Consider the following 16,634-nt stretch of genomic DNA (forward strand, 5'->3'; position numbering starts at 1 on the left):
AAGTGGTCACTAAATTTGTAAACTTGACAAATGCATTCACAAACCTTTTTTTAAAAAGAGTAGTGAGGGAAAAACAGGACTATGGCATGGAGTGCTTATCTCATAATTAAGGCTCCCTGTTTTCCATTTTTACAGATAAATACAGACAGAAACAATGTGTTTTCTACCTGCATTTATTTTTAAAAGTGATAAATACAGAAACTTGTTTTGCTTTTAAGTGACTCTCCGTGCCGTCTTTAATGATTTATAACCCAACAGCTGAGCAGATAGACTGTCAAGAATTTCCAGAGAGACTATAAAGTTGAAATGGTACAAGATATTGCGCGTTAATCAAGGAGAAACAGACACAAAATAAAGGAAGCAAAATAAGAAATTGCAAGAGAAAGCATTAGTGAAACTAAGGCAGTTTAAAAAAGAAGAGAGGTGAAGGTAGGGGCTAGTTGCTTGACTAAGAGACGTAACAGGCTGAGTGTCACCGGCGTGTGGAAAGAGAAGCCACCTGGGCCACCGAAGCAGGAGAGAACGGGATTTAAGGGCGGGGAAAGAAGAGAGGAACCCAGAGAACCAGCACGCGTGAGGAGCAGAAGTGGTGTGAGCCTGAGATTAAGAGCTGGGTAGGGACTAGGCAGGCAAAAGATGGGAGAGGGTGCAAAGAAATAAAAAATTTAGGACTGGGGTTAAAGAATCAGGAAAATAATACAAGAAAAGACAGAGAGCCGGGGAAAGGAAATAAAACAATGTGAGGTGAAAGAAAACAGACGGAAAGGAGTTAAACATAGTGATGAAAGGAGGGACCGAGTAAAAAAGGTTGAAGGAAGACTAGAGCGAAAGGTAAAAAAAAAAAAAAAAAACAAGAGAAAAAAAAAATCTAAGAACTGTCTTCAGAATAAAAACTAAGAAACTGTGGAATGCTTCGAAAGTGAGACAATTAAAAAGCGCAGGCGAAAGAAACGGTTAGAGGGACAGGCGCTGTTGAAGAGGTACAACGAAACAAGTAAACAGCCGCTCTCTGGTGCACGTGCTCTTACAACTGTCCAAGACGCTGTCAAACTGCATTTGTGTGGCGGACGCGCTGCCCTGTACGTGTACCCAGACAGGCTGCTGCACCGGGGGAGGTGTAGTGTCCTGCGAGACACGTTCTAGTATTCCTCAGGAAGCTGTACTCCCAGCCACTCCCTTGAGGGCTGGACACACTGCACGCCCACACCCATCCATCAATGGTGTCACAAGTGACGTGGCCCGCCAATAATAGGGCCCAGGTGCACGTGCTCGTTGCCAGTTACTGTACATCACTACCCGGTGTCTGCGTCAGTCATTGCCATCATGTGGGCCTGAGGCCCAACACTTCAGGAGGTGTATCTGCAGGGAGGGGGGGGCGGGAGACACCCTCACACTGCAAACTCTGGTCTATGAGCCTCCGATCCCAGGCTACTAGCGCCGAAGAGTCAAAGCCCCACACTGCGTCAGAGCGGTGAGATCTCACGCAGCGCCCTTACCCTCTGACATCTGCAGACCCCACGGAATCACTACTGGAAGCCAGAGGCCCTGGCCTAATCAGTGTGTAAAACTTGAGCCCCAAAACAATCCACAAAAGCCAGAAACATGTATAGGTCAAACAAATACCCAAATTACGAAAGATATTTTTAATTGCTAAACAGAATTTATAAAAATAGAAATGTTAATGGGAAGATTGAGCTTTTCAAAATATAGTGTTATTTCTAAAAAAAGAAAGCAATATGCAAGGCTCCAACATGCAAGCTTTCTTATTTGATGGTGCATGTGAGGGCTTCAATGGAGGCCATCAATCGTCCACCTTAGTTTCTGTTTGCTGTAGTTACCTTCTCCCACCAATCAAGGTGAAGATAACTAGTTAAGCGATTTAGATGTGGCAGGCAAATTTTGCGATTACCGCTGGCCCTGTGATGATGTTCATTCCCTTACAGAAGCTGCAACCATCACAGAGGTTCCTGTCTAGGGAGTAGCCAGAAACATAAAATAGCCCCCACTTTACACCATGTATCATATGGTAAAAGCTCAGAGTGAGCAGGTGAAGGAAGAACATTGGCAGTTGATCTGATGATTCCTTCCCTATAGGAATTCTTAAATTCTTAAATTTCTTTCCTTTTTGCCACACTTTTTTCAATCTTTTGTCCTCTTTCAATTTGTCTTTCTGTCTTTTCCCAACTTCCTTTCCTTCCTTCCTTCCTTATAGCCATCATTCTTACTGTCTTGTCCATCCTTTCATGTTTGTTTTATTCATCCCTCCTTCTCTCTATCCTTCTCTTTTTTCATTCCTTACCTTTTTAATCTATCATTCATCCTTCCTCTTGCTAGTTTTAAGCCCAACCATCAATCCACCAATCCACTCATCCTCCTTCCTTTCCATCCACCACTTTAACTTTTCTTTAAATTCCCTCATCTCTCTATTCATCCTTCTCTCTTTTCATTCCTTTCTTTTTCATCCATCATTCATTCTTCCTCTTGCTAGCTTTCCACCCATCCACCAATCCACTCATCCTTCTTTCTTTCCATCCATCACTGTATCTTTTCTCTTGGTCCCCTAATCTCTCTATTCATCCTTCTCTCTTTTTCATTCCTTCTTTTTTATCCATCATTCATCCTTCCTCTTGCTAGCTTTCCATCCATCCACCAATCCACTTATCCTTCTTTCTTTCCATCCATCACTTTATCTTTTCTCTTGGTCCCCTAATCTCTCTATTCATCCTTCTCTCTTGCATCCCTTCCTTTTTCATCCATCATTCATCCTTCCTCTTGCTAACTTTCCACCCATCCACCAATCCACCAATACACTCATCCTTCTTCCTTTCCATCATCACTTTCTTTTACCTCGATCCCCTCATATCTCTATACATCATCCTCTCTTTTTCAATCCCTTCCTTTTTTTTCATCATTCACCCTTACTCTTGCAAGCTTCCCCGTCCATCAATTCAGCAATCCACTCATCCTTCTTCCTTTCCATTCATCTTTTCTGTCGATCCCCTCATATCTCTATTCACCCTTCTCTCTTTTTCATCCTTCCTTCAATCCACCATTCATTCTTCTCTCAGTTCATCCTCTGCCCCTCTCTCCAACCCTCTATCTCTGCATCTAGCCATCAGTTCGCTCCCCATCCTTCTCTTTATCCCGCTTCTCTCCACCCGGCCTCCCTCCCTTCCTTCCTTCCACTGCAATAGATCCTATTTATGAGCTTCTTGGAGACCAGAGTGTCTGATTAAAGACCAATAAGCCATAAACAACCTTAATGTTTCACAGAACTGCCCAGTGACACCCAACCACCCTCAAGCTTCTAAAATGGGTGTTAATGACGTCCCGGCTCCTGTGAAGCCACTAGACAAAGACCGCAAACCCAACTTTTTTGATTATCCCAGTGCATGGAGATAATTATTCTTTTTTTCTGTTTGTGACCAACAGCTTTTACCAGGAAGCAATGGACAGAAAAAAGGACATTAGACCCTCTGTTGTAAATAGGGTGGGCACTCTGATGTTGTTATTCAGACAGGCATTGGTCCATTGGAGTGAGTTTTCTGATAGCACAGCCAGTGGGAGCACTGCTACCGGAAAACTGATTGTCTGCCCAACTCAGACTAGAGCAGGCGGACCTGAGGGGTTTGATTGACACGGGTCTCCATCACCTGTGCGATGGAGTACCATGTCCACTAAACTCTATAGAAAGAAAGACCAGTATATTGCAAAGGGAAGAAACAACACAAAGGTAGCTATTTTATTTTTTATATTATTATTTTTGTGTTTCTCGCCCACCCATCTCTGTTTTCTTTCCTTTGAGAGCAATGCTGGTGGGAGAAAAGTCCACTTCAGATATTAGCTAGGTCAGTCTGAAAGAGAGAATATGGCCGGACCCTGTGAGGGATCATTTTTATTCTGCAAGAATTATCTGAACATTTTTATTACCAGTAACACGGATCATTTGAAGAAAAATAAGAATAGAACATTTGTTGACCATGTTTTCTCATTTCCAACCATTGTTATATTATTGAAAATAGAAAAACTCACACAAGTTCAATGTATCTAAGTGGGCTGCCAGGCTAGCGACAATGGAAAAATTACTCTGATCCTTTAAGAAAGCACATACCAGCAGAATCCCATCATGGCCTGTCAGTGGCAGTTGCTTCAGTTGTTTTCCAAGCTCCTGCCAACGACATCCTTTATTAGACAACTCTGTTTTTTTGCTTTTTTCCTAGAAAAAAAGCTTTAGCTGACTTAATGTGATACAACTTCATTCAGGAACATGTTCCTAAGTGTTTTCTGGCGTAGAATTTTGTTATGCTCCTCGGAAAACCTTTAATTTTTACCATTACCCATCCATTGACAGACAAAAAGGCTAAAAGAGGCACAGCCTGTCTGTGTATTGTTTGCCTTGTGGATACTCATCTTCTATGTGGGAGCAAATTTAGCGAGATGATGTCAAGAAGAACTCTAAAGGACAGCGAGAAAATCAGACTCCATATCAAAGAGGAGCAGAGATGTCAGAAATTGCTGCATGAAATATTCAATGTTTGGAGGATCCTTTTATCTTGGCCTAGACTACCATCTCTACGGACTTTCCCAGAGGGAGACCCAGAAAGATGTCAAGGTAACAAATTCATCATCTTTCCAGGACAGATAGAGCTGCTGCTCTACCCATTCTCAAAATTTGCCAGCGGAGGAATTTAAACAAGAACAATTTAGAGAGCTGGTCCCCCACTGGGTCTATGCTCAACTACTATAATCAAAATGGAGCCCTTCTGTCAATTGAAGAGTTTCTCTTCCCATTCTGGTGTTTGTTTGGAAAACTGTAGGTTTCCTTAGATAACCCTCACCCACCAGGGTTTCCCCTTGGTGGCATACTTCATCATTGGGTTCTTCCATTCAGCTGCGTAACGGGCGTGCTGCTACCTGCGTGTTACATGGGAGCACTTTTTGTTGGTAAAATTATGAGTTAGATGAAGTAAAAGGTGGGAGTGGGTGGGGAGGAAAATTAAAAATACCTGGCTAGTAGGAAAGGATTCTTTATTCGTGCCTCTATCTATTATGATTAAAATATGGGGAAAGTTTAGGGAACCTAAAGGGAAACATGTACCTCCGTTCTGCTGGTCGACATGTTTCTAGCCCTACCCCAAGGCTATTCTTCAGGACCAAGAGTAAATGCTCCATGATACCACTCCTATATCTTCTCTTAGGAACATGTTGTTAGTAAAAACAAATAATTTGATATATACATACGGCACCTAAATGGTTTTTTATCAGGATAAGCTGCCCCTGAGAGGGTATTATGAGATACTTGTGAAGTGTATCTTCTCAAAGGAGTAGTGTCTGTTTACAGGCTTTCTAAGCTGCAGCTTCAGTAGTTACTTTGCCATACTTTTCTCACGTTTTTCCTTTAAAAAGGATTTTGAAAGAGTTTTTCTTGGCACTTTTACACATTTAGGGACTGTTTTGATTTATAATTAGCTTCTTTTTTTTGGGACTTTCTTTTTATTTTTCATTTAAAGAATTAGCTTCTTTTTTTAATTAAAAATATGCAAATCTTTGCCAACAGTGTGCATTAAGCCATTATAAAATTCAATTTTATTTTTTACAAATTGGCTTTTCAAGAAGAAAGGTATGCATATATATTTTGTAATGTCTGCTCTGGGGATCCGACATGTTAGCAGGACTGTTCATTGCGTCTGATTTCAATGGAGATTCATTTCTCTGAAGCAGAACTAGGATTACAGGTAAGTAACTTTTCCCTCCTCAAAACCTGTTCCGCCCTGGTTCTATTATTTTGGAGCTCATCATGGATGGGGTGTCTGAGCTAGCAAGTTTCACACACATTATGACCAAATTCCTTAGAGTTAAAAAAATTGCTGAAACATAAAGAGTGCATGTTCATGGGTTGTCTCTGGCTTTCAGGAGCAATGTTCATCAATGCTATTGTTTATGAGCTTTAAAATCATAATTTCATGGTGATATAATTGAGCCTTATGAACGACAGGCTTCACCTTGTGTTTATTTATTTAGTGTCGGAGGAGTTAGACAGGAGCACCATGACCACTTCCACCACCATCAAACCCTCTGACAAGATGACAATGAGCCACTTTGTGGAACGAGCTTGTTGCCGTGACTACCAGAGGATGGGGTTGGGTACGCTGAGTAATAGCCTTACAAGATCAAAGACTGAGCCCTTCAGGATCTCCACAGTGAACCGAATGTATGCCATCTGCAGAAGGTAAGTTGCAAAATCATTCAGATATATGAAGTATTCACTGCCTGCTGTGCTGCAAATTCATGAAGGAACACCACCACACTCTTTGAATGTCAGGATATCATTTGTTGTCCAGCTACTGCTGTTGGTGATGTACACTACATCGCACTTCTTTAAAATAAAGTGAGACTCCTGGCTATTCAGATGCTAAGGGGAGGTTGGTGAGTGGCAGAATACAAAGTTTACTGAATTGCCTTCAGCACCATAGTGATATCCCCAAACTGAGTTCTGTTCATGGTGTGATTGATTCACAGGACAGTGGGGTTGGGTGTCTCAATGCCCTCTGTTACCTTTGTAAGTCTTAAAAGCATCATTTGGCAGTTATGAATTGTAAAGAGCAAGTCAACCATATGCCTTTTTCCCTCTGTCATGCTAAATTGTGAGGCTATTAAAGAAAATAAATTTTTTGAACTATGTTGTGTCTGCACTCTTCTTCAGTTACCCAGGACTACTGATCGTCCCTCAGAGCATTCAGGACAACACAATTCAGAAGATTTCCCGTTGCTATCGGCAAAACCGATTCCCAGTCATCTGCTGGAGAAACTCGCGGACCAAGGCTGTCCTCTTGAGATCTGGGGGCCTGCACGGAAAAGGAGTTGTGGGGCTGTTCAAGTCCCAGAATGCTCCAGCTGCAGGTAATAAGGACCGTTGTTGCCCATGTATGTACATAATGACTACATTTCAACAAATGCATAAACTTTATTCCTCTTCTAATTCACTCCTGCGAGTTTATACTTTTGTACTGTACTTAAGTGAGAGCAGTATGTATGATGCACACACTACTGCACTGTAGATGCTGAGTAATGAGCAAGTCTTGGCTTTGTTTTTTGTGTATGCCGAGTAATGACCAAGTCTTGGGTTCATGTTCTTTTTCCTGGCTTCTTTACATTTTGCACATTGTTTCAATATTTGCAATTTGCTCCAGATTTTAAAGAAGAAATTCATGCCTTGTAAGTGAGAACCCTTATAATGGGCTGTGATTACTGGAGAATTTCTTATGTACTGGCAAAGCATTCTCCTTTCTATGTACCTAAATCAGGTTTTTTAATTACAGAATTAATATTTTCCTGACCGTTTGCTTTTTAGAGACTAACTGCTTGGCATGCTCTACCTCTGGAAATGAGGTGCCTCAAATGTTTTTTTTAATGTTTAGGAAACATTTAAAAAAACATTTTTATTTTAAAGCAGTTGTCATTCATCTTTCTCCTGTGTTTTAATTTGGTGCTCTTTAGTGTATGGACACTGTGTGATAAGCATGCGCTCTCCAAATAAAGCAAATAAATAAATTAAATAAACCAAGCCAGTCTCTTTGAGAACCTGACTCTCCAGGGATAGCAAAGTCAAGGCTTACTATAGAAGGAGGTAGTGAACTGGGAATTCAGATAAAGCAAGTAAAACACAAACTCAATGTACAGTGAGAGCTGTGAGCCCTTAGAAGCAATAGGTAGAATGGTGCAGTTAAAATAGATATACATAGAAATAAACAGAAGGCGCTAGGACCTTGTGAGATGAGATATGTCCCCCAATACCCTCAAATATTTACATGTTAGGAGTCAGATTGTCCACATTTTATGGCCCTTCGTCGGTTCACAGTGGCCTCTGCTGGTCCTGTGGCTTAATTTGATTTGTTTACTACGAACAATCGGACAAGTTGCCAAGCAAAAAAAGCTAACTAATTTGTTAAATGGAATGTGTCTACATTCACTTTAGTTGTTTGATCGCCCTAGGGGCTAGCGTGACAACTCAGTGGATTTGTTTCCTACAACTCCCTTAGATCAAACCAGTATCTTCGCTGCATCTATCCTCAGTTGACAGCGGATGCAATACACTTGATTACAAAAGGTTAAAATATTCCATGGACAGAACCAAATGTGTTTGATTTACTGATCCATTTTTTGTAGTCTTTGAACTAGCAGTGCGAAGCAATGGAATCTATGAAATAGGTGTGCTTCAAAAGATGGTTTTACCTATAGCACTAATTTTGTAGCTATGCAGCTCAAGGTTGTTCCAGTAGGTGGTTTTCTCTTTCAAAGATTATTCTAGATACAGCTTTAGGTGGCAGAAGTAAACAAAGCTTGTGAATCAATGAAAGATCTGAAGCTGTGTTGTTATAGTTAGGTAGCATATTGGATTAATGCCTGCCTGTTTCCTGAGGGACGAGAATTATTCACTCCTTACACACTCCTCTTTTTCTCTCCTAGGGCCCTCTCAGACAGACTCCACCAGCCTTGAGCAGGAGAAGTATTTGCAGGCCATCATCAACTCTATGCCCCGATACGCTGAGATGAGTGGGCGCAATACTCTGAGTGGCTTTACTTCTGTGCACATGAACAGCTCAGGTAATTGAGGTTGCACCACTGATACAGCTCTGTCTGCTGTCTCTTTCTCCTTCTCATGCCATTTTCCTCCTGTACTGCATTTCCATCTATCATCTTGCCTGAAATTTATTTTTACTGTTGTCTTGTGACATCTAGTATGGGCCTTTTCTCCTCTTTATATTGATGGTAGGAATCGCTGACACTTGTTCAATACAAAGTCGTGCCTGCAATAAAGAGAGCGCTGACATTGACTCAACGAACCTGGGCTACACAAGATGTCCTTGCAGTTGTCTGTGTTTCATAGTGCTGGTGCGTGCCATGCTGGAGACCTTGGAATTAATTATCAGAGCACTTCATGGACCATAAATTCAGAATTTGCCCCTCTTTTATTGGAAATGGTGACAGCAGACAAGAAGTTTTTGTACTGCCTTCTAGTCATAGACATGGCAAAATGCCAGCGCCCCCTTCTCAGTGGACTTCATAGCTGATGATGGGCAATGAACCCTCGCACTGCAGCTCTGTACCCCTGTGTATTCGTCCCTGTCATATACTGAAAATAAGATGGTCTGCAACCATGGAAATTCCTGGAAATATTTTTGGCAGTAGGGCTTAACTCTCTCCCATTTAGGTTCTTAGCTTTAAAGGCAGTAATTGAAATTAGTGGTTGAACCAGTAAGAGCCTAACCCTCTTCTCTGAATAGGCCCCTAACCCATGTACAGTAATTCTTAATGGGATGTGTCTGCATTCTACCTTAGTTTTTTGGTTGCCCTGGGTGCTAGTCTTGTGCCATATGTGGCAATAGTCCACATGGGCTGTACCATGTACAGAAAGTATGTTGATTCCTGATTTGCTTTGTGTTTTGTTAAATTATGCTTTTGGGGATCCCCATCCCATTCAAGATGTTGTTGAATGATAACATCAGACTTTTTAAAAGAGTTACTTTGAATCATTCCATGAACACTCCACTTTCCCTTGTTGTGGGTATTACTGTTAGACAGTTTATGCTCTAAATCACGAAAAAGACAACTAGGAGGAGTTAACATTATTGGCATTATCTAAGGTTTATCATATGTTAAAAAATTACTCCTTTCCCTTTCATCTTCTTTAAAAAGATCACATACTTTGATAAATGTGCAGGAGGATTTGTGCTTAGTGCCGCCAATTGTGTACCTCGTCCTTTTCTGGTGCATTCCTCACTGTGCGGCATCTTGCATGTGATAGGGCACATGATTTGTTGTATAAACATTTCAATTTATTCTAGCTGGGTTTTATGCGGGGAACTAACCTGAAATAGAGCACTAGCTCCCATTTTCAAATGGAGAGCATTTTGTCATACTATTCAGCACTTTTCAGATTCCTCTCGCAGTGTTCCTACAAAATCACAGCCATAAATCCTAATAGTGTTAGAAAATCAATAGCTAAGCCAGACTCCTAAAAAGTTTTTCATTAGTGAACTCTTGTGTAACCATTCATTAGTTTTTCTGGGAATGGTACTGAGGAACTCGAAGATATCTCACAATTCAGAGATATCTCACACCATTATAAGTGTGTTGAGCTGATGAAATGCTACCAACAACCCTGCAATATTTCCTTCCACTCTCTGATAGCTAAGTAGGCCACACCTTTACAGATGGAGCCTCATTTAATGAAAACTTTGAGTTGAAGCACATAAATGTTTTCTAGAAATGCCTGATGCCGCATTCATACCTTACATGTCTAACGAAAGAGACTAGTATGGGGCGAAATGTGAGCTATCACCAATACCCAGTTTCATGAAATAGATTATTCACCACCTGTTGCTGCATTTGTATCATTACTTTCCAGAATAGATTGGGAAGAGAGCTGACACTTCCTACCAATCAAGGGTTTCTATCAATGTTTTCTTTTACTGTGCTTTCTCATTTTCTGACTTTCTCCTCTTTTCCTCTCTCCTTTCTCCTCATCTGAAACTATCAGGATGAGATGACCACTTTAAAATGTAATAGTATTGCTGGTGGGGATACCCCTCCAATATCTAAGAGAGAGATAGCAAAAGCTGGTATTTTTGTGGTGCTACAGATTCTTCAGACAAGCGGCAGCCCAAGCTGGGATCTCTCATGAAGCAGGTGATGGGAGGGAAGGAGGAAAGCCGAGGAGGTGAGGATACATTTCACACAAGTGTAGAGTTACTTATAGCACTGCCACCATGAGGTTTAGACTGGGACACAGAAAGAGTGACTAAAAGAGATTGTGTGAGAGAGATTTTAAATACACTATGTGGTACTTATGAATGTTGCTGAATGGTGTGTATCAAGCACTGAAAGCTGTATGATGAGTTCAAGGCTCCTTGAGAGGGAACAATTAGCTTTTATGCCTTAGGGTCGGTATATGGAAATGATATTGTGCTCATCAGTTTGTGCATTCTCACTTGTTTATCAAGTGTCAGCTACCTATCCTCCTTTACTTATTAAACAGTTTTGTAATTTACACTAAAAGATCCACATTTTGGGGAAAAAATATTTTCTAGCATTGAGCTTTCAATGTGGTGACTATTGAAATTTTTGCATAGCCTCTCTGTCTTGAGATTTCAATATGGAGACTAGTTTTATTTTGAAGTAATGGACCCGGACCATACCCTGCAGTTTTGCTGTTTAGCTGTTCAACATTGATCAAAAAGTGTGCACTTTTAATACATCTGTTTACTGAATTTTCCATTTTGTTGTAATTACAGGTAGTTATGCATGCAACATTCTCATATCATTACAGGAAATTGGCAGCACCAGGACATTTTGGAAGTTTGTTGCATACATGCCTAACAGTTGCGACAACTGTTCCTATAACATTACATTCCTGTAAGCTTACCATGTCTATTATTGAGTCCAAACTGTTTCTTGCACTACTTGATGGTCTGAAACAAATGGTTGTTATGGCAAAGTTTAACAGTATCAGCAACAACTTTTGAGCATTTGCCGGTAACGACTTCTCAGGATCTATTAGATAGCATCTATGGTGCTCGATTCCCCCCTTGGAATGCAAGACCTATGTCAGCTGGTTAGGCAGTGTGTGCGGCATTGTGTATATGGACATCGGCTGGCAAAGTGTTCCTTGGGGGCGCGTGTTACATAATTTTTTTATTTGGCCCTTTGCAATCAGTCCAGCTCATTGTCCGTGCTGTATGAATGCATGCTGGGAGCGTGTGATGACACATACTGCTCCCACAAGTTGTGCCCCAACACAGCCCCCACTACCCACTGCAGAGATGTGCCTGGCGCGCTCACAGCGAATATCATGGGGTAGGAGGAATGTTGTGGGGGCGGGGGTGTTGCGAGTAACACAGACCCCCCCACTAAGTGAGATGGCTATTCAGCCCTTGGTTCCCCCCTCTCGACCATCAAGAACGTCAGGAGAGGCTGCTGCGGATGCCCCTTTGTTACCTGCCTAAAGCCCCTGAAACTCTTGCGTGATGGCCGCCCACTGTGCTGCAATATGTTCTTTGCGAAGACCTCCAAAATCTTCGATATGGAATGCTTTGCCCTCTGTTCTGACCCAGGCTAGCAGTTACTGCTGCCATGCCATTGGCACAGAGGGATCGGGCTTCTTCCATTTTTTTGTGATCAATCGCTTGGCAGTCCGCATTACCTAAATCAAGGAAGCAGGAGGTGAGACTCAGTGTCTTACCTCTAGGGTAGAGATGTAATATGCACTCCTCCCATGTGCATTCCAGTCGACGGTCCATGGCTGCAGCCGGGGCTGGACAGACTTGCTGCCAGTAAGTATGCAAGGGTTAGCAGGTCCACAGCATGGTCAACGTCTAGTTGCTGACATCTGGGGCACACCACATCTGTCCTCTTATAACATTTATTAATTTTTGCTTGAGTGATGTAGGCTCTATGTATTACATAAAATTGGATGAGCCTACAACGTGAGTTAGGCGGGAAGTATGTGGAGCTATTCAGTATCTCTGTCTGCTCCTTATCAGTGAATGGGTGTCTCCTGTCTGCTTCCCACTGTTGCCTGGTCGATGTCATCGTTGTTGCTGTGTGTAGTTTTAGCGAGTCTGCTAACCACCTGGTAAGATGCCTGCCACTGCCCGTCACATGTAAGTATTGTATGGTGAGGTGCGTAGGGTGCTCCGCACTCGGGTCACCCCATTTACCTCTGAGGGCCACCAAGAGAGAATGGTATCGTATAAACTGGCCAGGCGGCAGGCCCTTTATTTCGGCCAATTCCTCATATGGTAGGAGCACCCCTTCCTGCTAAAGGTCCCCCAGTGTCTGCACTCCAACAGCCAGCCAGGTCAGCAGTTCCGCCGCAGTCACCAATCCGTCCCTATGGGGCGTGGCTTGTAGCGGCAGGGCCGGTGCATACAGAGTAGTCATACGTGTAATATACAGACTTCTACCATTACCGTTACACCCAACCTCCAGAAGGAGTTGCTCAGGCCGTTTACATCTAGCACATGGATGGAATATGCGGAGTATGTCAGCTAGGTCTGTTGGGAGATAAAGTTTCACAAGAGCTACTCGATAACGGGATTCGTTGCAGATGAACTCCCTAATCACAGATTCAAATCTCCTGAACAGGGCTGGCCCCACATAATCGGGTAGGATGGTGAAATAATACAGCAACCTAGGAAGTACCACCATCTTCAGTAGGAAATCGCTCTCCGTAGATTGCTCTCCAGTAGGTCTTCTGTTGATGGCAAATATGGATTCCTAAATAGCAGAACATATCTGGTTGCCAGTTAATGCGTGCCTCCTTAAAACGGAGTAACGGGTCCATATCGTATGCCCTTGATTAAAGGGGTATAGACAAGACTTGTCACAATGTACACGCAGCTCAACAAGGTTGTAAATGTCATGAGTGGGTGTGTTAAAGTCCACGAGAAGGAGCGTACATCCCTAAGGTAAATCAGAATATCATCTGCATATAGAGAGACTGCATGTACACCGTCCCCCAGGGGAACACCCCACTCCGCGCCCCGTTCTCTAAGCACCACTGCCAATGTTTTTGCAGGCATTACGAATAACAACTCGGGCTCAGAGATGTAACAACCTGTCTTCATGCTGGCTGACTGTTGCGGGTACAATAACCAGAGCAGGCAAAGGTAACTGCCCGTGATTCCAAATCGCTGTCTCAGTGGGCACGACCGAAGACAGACCCCGAGATTCACTCGGGCTGCCCATTGCGGAGATCGCGATTGCGGCTCCCTCTCATTCTTGCTCATTTTCAATCAAGGCTTCACCAAACCTAGAGATAACGCGGTCTCTCCCATCGTTGTGCCACACACAGCACTCCATTTACCACGGTTTAATTCAGGCCTGCTTTCACGACGTCTGATGCGACTTTTATAATTCCTTAAAGCCTAACTGGACCTCCCAAGGCATTGGTAAGCGTCCACACTACTTTAGCAGCCTGCAGCCTTCCATACATGGTTGGTCGCTACCCACGCATTAATTTAGATTATTCCATTCCCGCAAACCATCGGTTGCATAAAACCGGATGGTGTCCTGCTACCCACAAGGACCCCACTGACGACTGGATTGCCCAGGTCGCACACAGTGCTCTGCTAGCACTGCCCACATGGGCCATGTCTATTGCATACTGGCATGCCACTCTAATGTCCTGAAGATGATCCCACTATTTATTTCAGGGATTGGAAACGCCGTTGACAAAATGTGCACCATATACATTAACTAAACTGCTATAATGGTGTCTCTACGATATTTTGTCTTTTTCATTTGTATCACGCTATTATACAGACGCGCTTTCTTTGCCTGAACCCTTTACTTAATGTTGTTTGTCTCTTCATGTTACTAGGACCCAGGATGTGTCCCACTTGGATTGTTTCCCCTACTTTGTTATACTTTTATTGCATATTAAATACCTGTCCGGCTGGACAGAAATGTAGTACTGATCGAGTCTATATTAATTGTATTGTACTAGAATACTGCCTAGGGACCATTGTCTTTATAACTAGTTAACTTACCCAAGGTCCCTGACCAATTGCATATTGGGTTCCCTTGTGCTTTTCAACAGGTCTAAGACCAGGCTGCCCGAATATGGCCAATGCTGGGGGAGTATGCGAAGATGAAAAAGCGACGGAGGTTCCGCGAAGTGTTATGTGCTGGGACAAAGCTGTTCTGGTCGATCCCACCAACTCTGGCACCAGTGGAGCCAGCCGAGAAGCCGGCACGTTAGCCAGTATTTTGTAATCTGTATTTAGCAAAGCCAATGGGTGGTACGAACCGGGGTCAGACAGGTCTTCGTCCGTTTTGGGCAAGGAAACAAGCAGTGCCTCCTGGATAAAAGGGGGTAGAGTGTCTGTGTCAAGTGCTGTGTTAAATAACCGCTGTAGGCCTGGTGCCACTATATGTGCATAGGTTTTGTAATAATCGGATGGAAGACCATCCGGGCCCGGAGACTAGCCTGTAGCTAGGGCCCGTATCACCGCACTAATCTCCTTAGGAGTGAAAGGCTCTTCCAGCTCTATAAGCTGTGCCTGATCTATGACAGGAAATGTGATTTGGGAGATGAAGGCACCTAATTGTGCATCACTAAATGCGCATTTCGATGTTTATAGGGCCCTATAGTAGTGGGTCAATTCCACGTGTATAGCAGCTTGTTCATAAAGCAGCAGACCTGTTTCGTCTTGGAGGGCTTGTATAGGGTGCGATATCTACTCTTGTCATATGAGCTAGAAGGTGGCACTGGCAGTGTGTGTTGCGCAGTTGCATCTAAGTCGATCCATTAATTCTACCAATTCACCTCGCTTTGCTTCTAAGTCTGCTAACTTATCTGGTTTGGATGCCCATTTCACTTTTAAGTGCCTAAGCTCACTGTCTATCTTGCTCACAGCTTCCTCTGTGTTTTTCCGGATATTTTAATTAATGCTGATGCATTTACCCCTTTTGGTCACTTTAAAGGCCTCCCATTCCATTAGCCTATTCCCCACGGATCCCTCATTGAGTTGAAAGTATGCAGCCGTGGCTGCACCTACTGCCTCCAGAAATGGTGCATCTTCCAAAGCTGGAGGCGCCAAGTGAGTATTGGTGGGCATGGAGTCTCCCATTTCTGACATAATAGCAATGGGATGTGGTCTTGAGTGTGTACGACCAAGGTACTACACGTGATCTATCATGTGAAGGAGTGTTGGAGAGCCCACTATCCGTTCTATGCTTACATGTAGCCCATGTGGCGCTGAATAGTAGGAGTATATTCTCACATTAGTGTACCGTTTCCACCACTAGTCTGACAGCTCCCACTGGTGCAGCCAGGCTTCTAACGCTCGGGCATTAGTCAAGGAGTGTGTACTAGCCAGTGGGGGAAAGGAAAGATCCAGGGATGTGTCAATAACCTCATTGTAATCTCCACCAATCAACCACGGAAGCCCGCTCCAGTCTGCCAGTATAACCGACAAAGACCAATGAAATTGCTTCTGCTCTACATTAGGGGCATATATTACACCCATTATCAGTAGTGCGCCATTCAGGCGCACCCTTGTGAATACATATCTCCTGTTTGGGTCAGCTTTAACGTCCTCCATTGCACAGGGGGTCCCTGCCCGCACCTAGATCAGCACCCCTTACGCTTAGGATGAGTAGCTAGCAGCAAAGACCTGCCACACCAGTGACACTTCAAGCTGTCGGGTGGGTCTCCTGGAGCAGGGCTATACGGGTAGACCTACGTTAAGGGTAAGAGTGTATGGAATAGTGATGCAAAGGTGTGTGCATGCCCAGCACATTTCATGTTCTTATATTTGTATGCGCCATTGTCACTGCAGTAGTGTGTAACTTATGCCACCTTGTTCTCCGTGCAGTAATTGCTCACACGCCTACCTGTGATGTGTGTGTTGGGGTGATTTGGGCTTATAGGGCAATAGTGCTCATCAACGGGGCCGTTGTAACAACTAACAGTAGAAATGTACTCATAAAACAATAGCGTAGCAGATATGCAGCAGGGATCCGCCCAAACTGGTGCCCCCATGGGTGGTGGGCCTTATGTGCATTTCCTGTGAAGGATGGGGCGAGGTCGTAATTTTTTTATATTCCCCGTACCTATTTGACTGCAT

General features: G+C 43.3%; 1 protein-coding gene across 8 annotated transcripts in view; it reads left to right on the top strand.

Moving 5' to 3' along the window:
- The window catches only part of SBF1 (SET binding factor 1), a 1,591,024-nt gene that overhangs the window by 1,088,406 nt on the left and 485,984 nt on the right, over nucleotides 1-16,634 (top strand). For 4 of the 8 annotated variants that reach the window (XM_086918836.1, XM_086918839.1, XM_086918837.1 and 1 more), the window contains 4 exons: nucleotides 6,022-6,229; nucleotides 6,704-6,900; nucleotides 8,467-8,604; nucleotides 10,643-10,720. In XM_086918836.1, coding sequence (XP_086774962.1) covers nucleotides 6,022-6,229; nucleotides 6,704-6,900; nucleotides 8,467-8,604; nucleotides 10,643-10,720 — 621 coding nt within the window. The remainder of the gene's footprint in view (nucleotides 1-6,021; nucleotides 6,230-6,703; nucleotides 6,901-8,466; nucleotides 8,605-10,642; nucleotides 10,721-16,634) is intronic. The other 4 variants (XM_086918838.1, XM_086918843.1, XM_086918841.1 and 1 more) reach the window with 1 other exon arrangement.

The sequence above is a fragment of the Lissotriton vulgaris genome, chromosome 1_1 (genome assembly GCF_964263255.1).
Source record: "Lissotriton vulgaris chromosome 1_1, aLisVul1.2, whole genome shotgun sequence".
NCBI classification, from domain to species: domain Eukaryota; kingdom Metazoa; phylum Chordata; class Amphibia; order Caudata; family Salamandridae; genus Lissotriton; species Lissotriton vulgaris.